The sequence below is a fragment of the Sebastes umbrosus genome, chromosome 18 (genome assembly GCF_015220745.1).
Source record: "Sebastes umbrosus isolate fSebUmb1 chromosome 18, fSebUmb1.pri, whole genome shotgun sequence".
Classification (NCBI taxonomy): Eukaryota; Metazoa; Chordata; class Actinopteri; order Perciformes; family Sebastidae; genus Sebastes; species Sebastes umbrosus.
This window is the reverse complement of record NC_051286.1, coordinates 27,512,044-27,525,432: the sequence shown is the minus strand read 5'-3', so window position 1 is coordinate 27,525,432 and position 13,389 is coordinate 27,512,044. Positions and strand designations below refer to the sequence as shown.

The following is a 13,389-nucleotide window of genomic DNA, read 5'->3' as shown; positions in this document are numbered from 1 at the left end:
ACCTGCTGGGTCTCTTTGGTGTGAAACTTGGTAGACATTTCTGCAGGGAAGTAGGGCTTGCAACAGCATATAGAAGACCTCATAGACGCTATCGGTATGTATAAGAGTGATAATTATAATATATATAATATATATATGTTGAAGTCAGGTAATGATAGTGGGTTTTTTGGGATTATTATCAGTATAAATTGCATGTATGCTTTAGGGGATATATTGTAGTCGGTATTTATTATTTATTAGGTGTACTGATAGTTAATCTAATTTATTTGAGCGTGATTAATAATTATAATACCTATTGGTAAAATACTGTTGACTTTGGTTTGTTTATGTGATGATGCTGATGAAACGTGAGGCAGATAAAGGGAAAGGAAATTATCCAGCAATTTTTGTTCTTAATGACAGTATGGTTTAATTTCTCTCTCTCATTTTGTTTTTTGTTTCTTTAAAGGTTATCAACCTAACAAACTCCTAACAATCTCCTAAAATCTTCAAAGTTCAACATCAAAGAAATGTACTGTTTGCATATGGACTTTAATAAATAGAAGAAAAAAGGAGTAATAATAATAATATTAAATTCGACTTATATAGCGCTTTTCAGGGACTCAAAGACGCTTGAAGAGTGAGTTGTCCCATGCGTCCTCTGTGGTATTCTAAGCCATTTTCGGGTTTAGGCAGATGTTGAGCAAGAAAGGCCAAAAGAACTCGACAATTAATGTTTATTATTTGTGGTAAATGGTCACATCTGAATACAGAAGATCCTCTGAACTAATATCTGTTTTAAATTGATCAAGTTTACTTCATGAAGTAGAAATATTTCTCTGGTTTCTGTCAATTTCAACGTGTTCCACAAATAATGTCTGAACATTGATATTGGTCCTTCAGCACACACACATGGATGAAGACAGAGATCAGCAGCATGTTATTGCTGTGTGTTGGCATGAATAGGTGTATGAATGCTGTGGTGACATTTGGATGATGTCTATAGAAGGCTGACATTATGATGATCCACAATAACACAATGACAGTCACTCTACTCATTTTAGGGAAAAGATCATTGATTAGGACATAGTAATGTTGAGCTACACATTTAAAACCTGAACACATCTGATTGGATTATAAAGTGATTTTTATCTTCATCATTTACTCTTTATTCAGATTGAAGCGCTGCAGTTTGTCAGAGATCAGTTGTGCTTCTCTGGCCTCAGCTCTGAAGTCCAACCTTTGTAATTCAAATGTCACTGAGACACTTTTTTTCTAACATCTTTGAACCCTAACAGTAAATCCATCAATAAAGAAAGCAGTGAATATCTCTCTGATTCTGCAGTAATGATGCGTTCAGGACTCTCAGCAGTTTGTCTCAACTGTGTTCTTCAGTGAAATCTACAGACTTTATGCCCAAAGTCTCTGTAGGTCTGTGAGTGCTGAGATCAGTGTGTTCACTCCAATACGTTAACATGAGAGCTGAAAGGAAGCTGGCTGCGCTACACAGACTGAAGTCCCTGCTGCTCTTTATACTTGATGATTTATTTTTATTTTCATTATACCTTTATTTAACCGGATAGGTCAATTGAGAATCAATTCTCATTTACAATGGCGGCACGGCCAAGAGGCAACGACAGAAGGCAAGGACATACAAGATATTAGATCATAGAACATAAGTACGATAAGTGCAATCAAATATTAGACAAAATTAGAACACCACAATATATACATCAATAGATATAGATATACGTGGTGTGTTCCAGAGAGGCAAATTCAGAAGCAGGTGCAGTGATCAGAAACTATCTCTTGTAATGAGTTCTTAAAGGAGGGTAACGGGATGAGGGTGTGGAGTTTTAGTGTCTCGAACTCGTTCCAGTCACTAGGAGCAGCAAACTGGAATGAGTGACAGCCAAAGGAGGTGCAGACTTTAGGAACGACCACACTAATGAATTTGCTAGAGCATAAATTGTGGTTACTGTTGGAGATATTGGGTAGTGAGCAGAGATATGGAGGTTGGTTCTGCCAATGATAGTTTTATAAATGAAGTGTGTGCTGCATCAGTGACTGACAGCTGATGAAGAGAGTCTCTGTAAACACTGATTCATGACTTCTGTTCTCTTCTTCTTTCATCAGCTGGAAGTATTGATCTCTGTCAGTCTGAGTGATCAGAAAAGTGGATGTGTTGAGAGGATCAGCCGTGTCCTGATGATCCACCTGGACCTGGATCTTATTTTGTCTTTTTTATTAATTCATATATTCTAAATTATAAATATTGGAAGAAACATCAATATAAACAAATGTAACTCATATGATATATAATAGATTTTAAAATTGTGCTTCACATTGTACTAATTGAGCAATAAGATGTATCATTTCTGGCTACCATCTGTGTTTGGATTATGAAAAAGAGTTGCACGGTTGCAACTCAGGAAAATGGCTGAAATATTTTTTTTTATTGTGCAACAGACAATAATTTTCATCCAGATATTCAGAAGAATTTTATTTGCATAAGTCTGTAAAAGAAAACAAAACAGAAGAAATACTTAAGTTTTATACTAAATAGATTTATTAACATGATTTAAAGATGAAACTGAGCTCTCTCCATTCCTATACCATCATGTTCTTGTTTGGTTGGCTTTGGCTGTGTTACTAGATTAGGTTTGACACCCTTCATTCACCACACAACCACTCATCCATCTACTGACAAACTGAGAACACTGATTCACACACCTCATCACCTCACTATGGTTGTTGGTTATTGTATGTTTAATAATAAACTTGTACATCTCTCTTGTCATGGCTCATGAGCTGGGTCATGACACTCATAAACACATCAAGTTAAAAAAGCTGATCACACACACACACACACACACTTATAGACAATACCAGGACTTGAAAAAAACGTGACAAATGGGGACGTGCCTTTCCCAAGGTCCTAGACACCTGTGAATCAAAGTATTTCCGAGCCATGCTTCTACGAATACATCCATCTGTTGAGATTTTGTCTTAGGCTATATTTTGGTCAGACTTAATTTTAATGCTACAGACGCTCTAGAACACTGTGGTGAGCTCGGAAAAATGAGGACGCCAAAAATGTCCTCATTTTTCCGAGCGTCCTGATATTGAAGGTGTGTTATCATAAAATTGTCCTCATTTGTCATGAAAACAAGTAAACACACACGCGCGCGCGCGCGTGTGTGTTTACTTGCGCACACACACTTGCGTACTTGCGCGCGCACACACACACACACACACACACACACACACACACACACACACACAAAGTGCTTCCTTCCCTCACTTTGCCCTTCCTCTCTTTCTGCTCCACTTCCTCATTGTAGCCTCATTTCATCATTTCAAGTTCCATAAACTCTCACGCTGCTCTGTGTGTGTTCACATTTAAAAAGGAGGGAATGGGGATGAATGCCACAAACACTAATTCACGTGCTCTTTTACTGAATAAACCTGCAGAATCTATGGGTCATTTAAGCCTGAATAATGCATGTCAATGTGTTCTTAATGTGAAAAAACATTGTGTCTCCCCCCTTAATTAATTAATTCATTCATTCATTCATGTTTATGTCTGATTTACTTGACACAGAGCTGAGCTGCATCTCAAATTAATCTTCAGGTTCCCACCATTCAGATTACCACTTCTATGTGACATCTACTGTTGACCTGCTATCTCCCCCCAAAGACCCCATGTACCCCCTAACAAAGACAAAAACGGGTCTATTGTGGCTCTCAGAGGGTTACGATCCAATCTCTGCAGTGTTGCACTGATTTGCATCCTGTGATTCTGATAAATCTGATGAATGCACGTGTTTTTATATTCTGCTTATGCAACAGTAACAATATACCACTCAAAGACGATGCACATTTGCTTTTTGTTTTCTATTGTAATAATCCCTGTAGAATCCGGTGCACGGTTTATCATTTGAAGACCCCATCATATGACCGCCTCGTCTGCTGTTACATAACCGCTGACAGCCAGCCAGCAGCCAGTGGGACACATCTGCCAGGAGATGGCAGCCTCCCGCCACATAGAGAAATCAAGAGATCAACGGGACATGTCACAATGTATGTTTTGCATTGAGGGGGAGCTGAAAAGTCCCCGGATTGGACCGTAAACAAGCAGCATGAGAGAGTGTGGGAGACGGACGGATGACAGAGTGAAGGTCTGTGTGGATGCTGCTGTGCGCGGACACGGACACGGACGCGGACCAACACCGCGACGCTGCTTCAGGGCGTCGGTGTTGTCACGGTAAACCGGGAGACATCATCCAGCGGTGAGTGCGGGTCTCCATCCTGATGCTCGTCCCGTGTTGTGTATTCTGTGTGACGCTGTGACTTTAACTTCCATGTGATGTGGTAACAGGGAGGCTGCTGCCTCACCACAACGAACTCTAGTAACCACAGGACGGCTTTAAGATGGATGTCGCAGCAGAATAACAGCACAATAAAACGGACACAATACATTCTACCGTTAATGTCCACGCGAAGAAGAAAACACGGAGGACTCGTTGGACATTGATGTTTAATTGAGCGCGAGGTGAATTCGTAGCGCACGACGCGTCAGCTGCTGTTCCCTTCACCTTAGACACGTGCACACGCACGCACACTCGGCCACCCACTTGTGCGACCTTTTTATTTTAAATGAATTGAAACCATAAGGCAGTCTACTGTAGAAACAATGACAGCTGTTATTTTAATGTACACAGTGTTCACACTTCAAAGTAGGCTATGTGTGTTCTAGACCCAGACCCAGGGCCGGCCCTACACTTTAGGGGGCCCTAGGCAGGATTTGGTTTGGAGCCCCCCCCCCCCCCCCCCCCCCCTCATTGTAATGTGTTCAACTAGGGATGCTCATTTTGAAAAATGTTCTTAACCGATAACCGACCGATAACCGACCCTCGTTAAGTAATGTCGCGGACATTACTTTCCCAGTAAAAATCTCCACCGCACATTTCGTTTAGTTTAGCAGGTTGTCAGCTGTGTGTCTGCCCAGCGTAACTTTAGCGAGTGTCCAACAAACAGTGTGTATGTTTGTGCTACGTTAGCAGCTCTAGCATTGTCGGAGGCTTCGTGCTCGCCGCCGCACACATAGTCTGCGTAACTTTAGCGAGTTTCCAACAGACCGTGTGTGTGTGTTGGTGGTGAGTGTGGGGTTGTTTGTGGCGTTCTTTTTTTTTTTTTTTTCATGGTTTATTTAATAGGGACCAATACAATGTACATAAACAACTTAAAAACAGCTATCTGATGCCACTATCATAGTGCTTACAGCGGATGCTAATTTGCAACACCTGTCCCTCGTTCTAGCTGTGATCGTAGGTGTAGCAGTGTGTGTACAGTTTATTTGTAGGTGAATAAATGCTATGAAAATACAACTCCTCCGCTCCGCTCAAGCGAGCTAGAGACCGGAGCCGACTTCCTGTATCCTGCAACTCCGGCTCCGCCTCTCAAGGTGGACTGTTAAGGTGGACCAGCTTTTCTCCATAAAATGACGAGCCGCTCCTCTGAGCCGCTCAACTTTTGAGTTAATTATTAACATTTCTTTTAACCGTTTTTAACCGATAGCGTTAATCGGTTAAAATGCTTAATGTCGGTTAACAGTTAAACGGTTAATTATGGAAATCCCTACCCTCGTGTGTTACTTTTGACAGACTAGCTAATACCACTTTCACACCAATGACCAGGATTGGACCAGGGTTATCTGACCCTGGTCCAACCCTCCTTTTGTCAATTCAAACCAAGCCAGTCAACCCGGGTTGAACCCTGGTCAGGACAGTTCAGATATGACCCAGGAGCAATGCATACTAATGAGCTCAGGTGTTAGAAATGGGCCGGGGGATTACAGGTCTGGAGGATTACAAATACCACTTTCATACCAATGACCAGGGTTGGACCAGGGTTATCTGACCCGGTTCCAAGACTAGCAACTCACGGGACTGACGATACTAAACAAATCACATGACAAACGAACCACGTGACTCACGGGACCGACGACACCGACGAGTCACGTGACTAAAGACTGACGTGACAAAAATATGTCAATGTTAGTTTTAGTTTCACGCAGGACACGAACACAGGTCTGCTGGTTAAAAGTCTTTTGACCTAAAAAGTTAGTTTGACCCATCCATCACATCTCCCGCCCCCCCCCCTTTCTGGACTCTCATGCTATTAATACTACGTAGGCAAAAGTTTAATTGAACGGAAAACAAGGAGCTTAATGTTCAGTGTTCAGTAAATAAATAAAGTAGGGACACCCACTTGTGCGAAATTTCTTTTTTCTTTTTTTTTTAAATGAAAAGACGTGAATGAGTTGAAACCACAAGGCAGTCAAACAAAATGTTCTTCCACAGCAGTCCTAATTTAATAGGATATGTATGTTGCAACATCACTCTATAGAGACTGCAGCGGTGCGCTGTGCTGGCTCTCTTATCTCATGAACACAAATTTATTCATGAGTGGAACATGATTAACGTCTATGTAAGTGTAGTATAATATATAATATAGAAACTGTATAATATTGTTATTTTAATTGTGGTGAAAACAGGGACAATTTGTTAGTGACTGTTGAAAACCGGGACATTTAAGTGTTTTACAGATATTTGTCGGGACTCGGGACACGTCAGCTTGAAACCGGGACGTCTGGTCACCGTAGTTTAATATATAGCCAAAGTGTGAGAATGACAAGTTGTAGTTTTATGGGGTGGTGTCCAGGACATATCCTGTACTATTTCTTAGCTGGTGGTGCATCTGCGAATTACCCTTGGACAAAGCCAGCTGTTTTTCCACTGTTTCCAGTCTTTATGCTAAGCTAAGCTAACCATCCGATGGTTGAGACATGACAGTAGATCTTCTAACCTACTGTAACTCATAAAGCTAGGAACTGCCTGAAAGCTAGGAACATTTTTTAAATCTAAATTCCGCTTTGGAAAATGGTCTGCGGTAATGTTAAATATTACACTGGTACGAATTTAGATGTTTACCAAGTATTGATTTAGGAAAAAGTTTATGGTAATTCACAGGAGAAACCTCCAAATGTAAAAGCAAACCCAGAGCTGTCAGAACGTGTTTAATACAACTTACACAGATTTTCATCTTTAACCTTTCTTTAATCCTTCTTAATTTTATACTACACATGCCATGAGTCAGTCTGCACTCCCAGCGTTTGTTCTTTGTGTCACATTCCATGTTGCAGAATTCACAACGTTCACATGACTGCTGCTAACATGCTGTGTGAACACATACTGTAGTATTACATAGCTTTCATGCCCCTCAGACCACTCAGGCTGAAAATGTAGGTTTCACGAGGTGGAAATATATTTATCTACAGCATATTAGCCGTCATCTATCCGAGCTCTACCAGCTGAGAGAGGAAATCATGGTGTTTGCAGGCTTGTAGAGAAGCTTGTGTATAAAATTGCTGAACACATTTGTAATGGGATAAAAACAGGGAACCGTCTCTGAAGCCGTAATGCAAGGGACTTTACTAAAAACAAGACACAGTCAAAACCGAGCATAAGGCTGGACCATATATGGTCTGTATGTGAATTTGTGGCTAAATTGTTACACCATTTTCTATTAAAGCATGTGTATCAAAAGCATTCATCATATAAGTGGAGTGTAACAATATATACATACTTCGCAAACGTTTGGCACTGATCGATCCGAACTCTGTTCAGAAAACAAGCATTTTAAAAGTTGTTTGCTTGTTGTGTTGCAGACAGACTTGACAAAGCATGAATTCAGTCTTTTTACAAATCAACATCATAATGTCGTTATTTCGGCATCATTTTGATCCGTTTATTGTATTATTATTGTTATTATTTTGGATTCATACCGCAGTACCGCAGTTCATACCGCTTGCGAGATACAGTCAGTGCAATGGTACTATATGTGAATACACCTCACCGCCGGGTGACATTATGAACCCAGACACGACGGCGTTTGGTTTTCTGATATATCTGGGACTTCCACAACATGTACAAAGCAGCAACAGTGGTTATTTCTTCCATGGTTGATGGTGGAAAGCAAGGCGAAAATTTGCCTCGTGCTTGGTGTGAATGTACGGTAATAAACAATAGCACAACAACAGCACTATGTAATGATACATTGAACCACTGACACGCTCCCCAGAAAACATAAACACAGAACTGTTCTCTGCCTTTTCATTTTAAAAGAACAACGGCCAATGAGGAAACTCCAACAGTCGGCCGACCAATCCTGTAACTTCATCACTCAGTCAGTCAGTCAGTCAGTCAGTGACAGACTTTTGCGTTTGTAGGGCTGGCCCTCTGCGGTCCAGCCAAAAATACCAGGCCTTGACAATACTGTGTTTGGTATCTTTCAATAATAATTAGAGTGACAGGGCTGGTTAAAGGGTAGAATGACTGCCCTGTAAAAGGTCATTGATCCTGATGATGTCAACCTTTTGTTAACAGCCACAGGTAAACCCTTGTGAACTGCCCGTAGGCCAGAAACTAAATCCAGACCTTGGCAGGCATTGTTCATCTGGGGCTACATTCACATTAGGGCTGTCACAATATAAATTTTTCTCAATACGATTATCATGGCAAAAATATCACGATAACCATATTATCGCGATATCATAATCTCCCTGATGATTTCTCACGTTTCTTGGATGCTGCTGCCTGACCACAAGAAAAGTACCAGCTGTCACTGACTTGTTGAACAGACCTCAGTTAAGTTAGCCAGCTTTACTTAGCACATAAATTAGCTAGCAAGCTAACATAGTCATTCACTATCAGCCGGTTGAAGCCGGTGACAGGTGCCTCGGCTGGTTGGAGCCAGTGATAGCGAACGACCCAGCCTGCCAAAGCCAAGCAATGCCAGCCGACCGGTTCACTATCGCTGGTGGGTCTCGGTTGGCTAGCGTTGCTTGGCTTCAACTACCCGAGCCACCCGTCACCACCGGCGGGTCCCGGCCAGCCAACACCACCCAGCTTTAGCTGGCTAGCTACGTTAGCCAGCCAGCTCACGTAGTCATTCACTAACCAAGATATACTAACGTTGTACTCGTATAACTCAACTGACATGTTTAGTTATGATAACATTACAACTTAGTCGCTCTACGGTGGGGAAATGTTCAGCATGATGATTGTGAAGGTGACTATAGAGCTTGTTTTAAGTATTACCTCCTTTGATTAATACTGTAACTCCACATTCCTTGCTCACTGGAGCAGTATCAAGAAGGACTTCGTTTTTCTGGCTCAACCCGAAGAATTCCCACACTGCAGAGTTAACGTTTTTAGCAGGGTGATAAAGTATCTCCTCTTCATTCGCCGTCATTTTGACAGAATCACGAAGACAAGACGTGCGCTTGCTTGTGGTGTGTTTACTTTATAGTCTGTTTGTGGCGCACTTGTATGACATCATGTCTGCGACAAGCTTTTATTTACTGTGTGCGGGAGAACACAAAAGAGAAGTAGCTAAACCAAGGGCTAAATGCCATTGTTGTTGTTAAACACGATATATCGTGGCTGGATTATTTACACAATATTACTATTTTTTACCGGTATATGTCGCGGTATATCGCAAAACCGGTATACCACGACACCCCTAATCCAAATACATACATTAATGCCGATAGCGTCCACACAGTGTTTTCGAGCCACTAAAAAACTGAGACATTTGACAACACTGCTGACCCCGTTTTAGTTTGAAAACTCCAGGGTTGCGTTTTAGTCTGGATGGACAGAAACGGAGACCTTTGAAAACGATGACGCGGACGCCCACGTTCGCTTCTCCATTGGGTCTTATGTGTGTGTGCTTCCCTGATTCGTCACGCCCCATCACATGAAGAAAACAAACGACATCAGCTTCGACCGGCAGCGGTTAATTTCAACAAGGATAACGAGTTACAAGCGTTGCTGACCTTTTCATCTCTGCTAGCAGCTGTTGTGCAGTTAAATTCATCATTTTATAATGATGCTACTGCCTAGATGCGCAGGCCGTCCGTTTTTGTACGAATAAAATATGGTAAGAAATGCATTCCTTCTTCTCATCAATTACAGATCAAAAGAGTAGCAGTTTTTTTTTTTTTAGCGGAGTGGTCCACCAACCAGCACGCGCATCGTAGAAGGCTTTCATAATCAAATTTTATTGGATGTCAGATCACTTTGATTTCATTTGAATTATTGATCATGATTGGATAAAGATCCAACATAGACGCTATAGGCCTAGACATAATCGCCAATGCTGTATGACTGTAATACCTGGCTTAGACTTTATTACATAACACCTGAAAGCGTCATTCTGGCGCCAATGATCTGGATAAAAACTTCAACTAAAGGCCTGTAAATGGAGACTTTTACCTTCACATATTTATCATTCCTGCAATATATGATCTATATGATTAGGTGTCTTGAGGTTGAATTTTTTTGCATCATTACAGTAGCTGCTGAAATGAGTGAAATGTGTAAATAGAGGGTTTCTATAGTGTGAGAAGACAACCTACCTACAAAACCAATGACAATCCCATCGTCGTAAGCTGCACTTGTTTGTTATCAAATGTTAGCATGTTAGCACGCTAAAGTAAAATGGTAACCACATTAAATGTGCTAAACATCAGCATGTCAGAACTGTCATTGCGAGCATGTTAGCATGCTGGTGTTAGCATTTTGCGCAAAGCACTGCTTGTACAGCCTCACTGAGCTGCTAGCATTTCTGTAGACTCTTCTTGTTGGTTACCAGGGGACATCTGTCAGAAAGGCAAATTTATATAACTAGTGCAGTGCCTGTTTGGAGCGCGTGCCTGTCTGGAACGGGCCGATTGCTTGACCCCCAGCAGTTCTGCTTGCAGCATTGTCGAGAACCGTGGTATGGCTGCTTGTACCTGCGAAGTGTGACGTTGATCGGATGAACGGATCTACACATGTCCACCAAATGTGGTCTCAATAGCGCATAGAGTTCAGGAAATATGACATTTTTTGTAATATAGGCCATATAAGATAATTCTGGCTTGGTCCAGAGATGTTCTGTACCAAATTTGGTGACGATTGGTCAAAATGTGTAGGATGATTAGCAAAAAATTGGATTTGGACAAAATTCAAAATGGTGGAAAATCTAGACGCAAATGGGCGTGGCTTATTTAGATAGATTCTTCTTGACCCAGAAAATCCAGAAAAAAATAATTTTGTTTCTGAGACTTATGTTTAAAAAGCTCCAGGCCAAAACATAAAAGTTAATTATTGTAGCGCCACCATCTGGCCAAATTGCACCACATTCGACACTGCACTCCCTCGGGTCCTGAGCACTACACCCGCCACGTACGAAGTCGAATGGAAGAACGGTTCTCGAGTTATGCGAAGGACACACAGACAATCACAAATGCCTGATTGAATTAAATGAATAAGTGCCCAGACTCCAAGTTACAATATATCTTCTTTTCAGTTGGAGAACACTCTACCATTCACGTTGTTCTACCAGAACAACGTGAATTGATTATTGATAGTATACAGTATGCTGTCTGTCTGCACTGTAACATACTCATGGCTAATTATTCTACTCCACAGACTACTATGAAGTTATTTTCAACCCGGGAGTTATTCAGAATGGAGCACTCTGCCATGCCTCAATGGGCAGTTATGGTTTAGACACAAAGACGACCCTTCCAGTTAGTGACATAACTGCCATTTCACCAGATATGCGGCTTCTCTTTGCATTCTACTCTCTCTTCTTTCTCTGTTTATGTGTCCTCTCCTTCTCAGAACACACTGAGGTATACATTGTGTTCTCTTTTTAAAATATACCTAATCTTTTTGACAGCTCGCTGGGGACAAAGAAAGGAGGCTACACTGAATTCTGCGTTTAAGAGAGAAGAGGAAAAGCACAATAAACCATTCAGAGGACAAAGTCGGAGAGCATCATCCTCCACTGCCCAGCCTTCATATAGACTATGGTGGACATTTCAAATCTCCCTTTTCTTGACCACCCAGGAGAGGCAATGGAGAGTTAAATCACATGCTCCCTCACGAGTGACAACAAACCAAACCTCATTCTCCAGTGCTTCGAGACGCCCCTGAATCCTTTCTGGAAGCTTATAGAGCAACAGAAACTTTCCTAAAGTAATTTTATCATCTCACTCAAAAGGAAGCGTTCTGATTAAAGTCAGAAACATTTCATGTTTTTCCAGTGAGGGAAACAAGAGACCCAGCTACGGTCCACTGGAGGGTCTTAGAGAAGCTTTTGGGGAACGTCGACTTGGAGGATCAGATCGCTGCCGTGACGGAGGTGATGGGTAACAAAAACGTCATCCCGCCAAAAGGCCCCGACACTGGGACAACGCAGAAAGAGGAAGGAGTGTGCATCGATAGTGCCACAGGTAAAATAACTTTTCTTCATCGTAGTGTTTATCTAATATATATGACTGCTGTGTGATTTTTTTTATGTTCTTACTAGGGCTGTCAGTCGATGTTTAATTACAATTAATTGCGTGATTTTCCAAAGTTAATTGCGATTAATCGCAAATTAACCACACATTTATCTGTTCAAAATGTACCTTAAAGGAAGATTTGTCAAGTATTTAATACTCTTATCAACATGGGAGTAGACAAATATGCTGCTTTATGCAAATGTATGTACAGTATATATTTTGAATCATAACATGGCAAACTGCAGCCCAACAGGCAACAACAGCTGTCAGTGTGTCAGTGTGCTGACTTGACTATGACTTGCCCCAAACTGCATGTGAATATCATAAAGTGGGCATGTCTGTAAGGGGGAGACTCGTGGGTACCCATTGAACGCATTTACATTCACATATCTGGAGGTCAGAGGTCAAGGGACCCCTTTAAAAATGGCGATGCCAGTTTTTGCGCACCAAAATTTAGTTGGATGGTAATGACACCATAAAATATACTACTCATTCATTAAAGAGGACCTATTATGCTTTTTCCCTTTCCTTTAGTGTGTTGTATAGTTTTTTGTGCATGTAAACAGTCTGCAAAGTTACAGAGTCCACACTAAAGGGAGTTCCTCTCCCCCACAGAAACACTGCTCCTGAACTGCCTGAAACGCCTTGCTTGAAGTCCCGCCTTTTCTTTCGTAACGTGGTGATGTCACCAAGTAACACATTTGTATAATACCTGCCTGGTGGCTAGTTTGGCACGCCCTCAAACAAAGCTAGTTAGAGCGGAGCTGAAACAGAGTCCAAAGAGTTTGGTTCGGTTGACCAATCACAACAGTGGGCCAGCTGACCAATCAGAGCAGACTGGGTTTTTCAGAACGGGGCGGGGGAGTGACACAGGAGCTCAAACTGAGCGTTTCAGACAGAGGGTGAAAAGAGGTGCTGCATCACAGCCAGTATGAGATAAATAAAGCGTTTTTTGAACATTAAAGCTTGTAAACATGTTCAAGTAGAAACCAAAAATTCAAGTATGC

General features: G+C 41.5%; 1 protein-coding gene across 2 annotated transcripts in view; it reads left to right on the top strand.

Annotated features, from left to right (window-relative positions):
* Positions 1 to 3,241: 3,241 nt before the first annotated feature.
* cnstb (consortin, connexin sorting protein b) overlaps positions 3,242 to 13,389 on the top strand; it is a 32,328-nt gene continuing 22,180 nt past the window's right edge. The window contains exons 1-2 of one of the 2 annotated variants that reach the window (XM_037751420.1): positions 3,242 to 4,271; positions 12,143 to 12,331. In XM_037751420.1, coding sequence (XP_037607348.1) covers positions 12,244 to 12,331 — 88 coding nt within the window. In that variant the 5' untranslated portion in view covers positions 3,242 to 4,271; positions 12,143 to 12,243. Of the gene's footprint in view, positions 4,272 to 11,775; positions 12,332 to 13,389 lie in introns of both variants that reach the window. The other variant, XM_037751419.1, reaches the window with a different exon arrangement.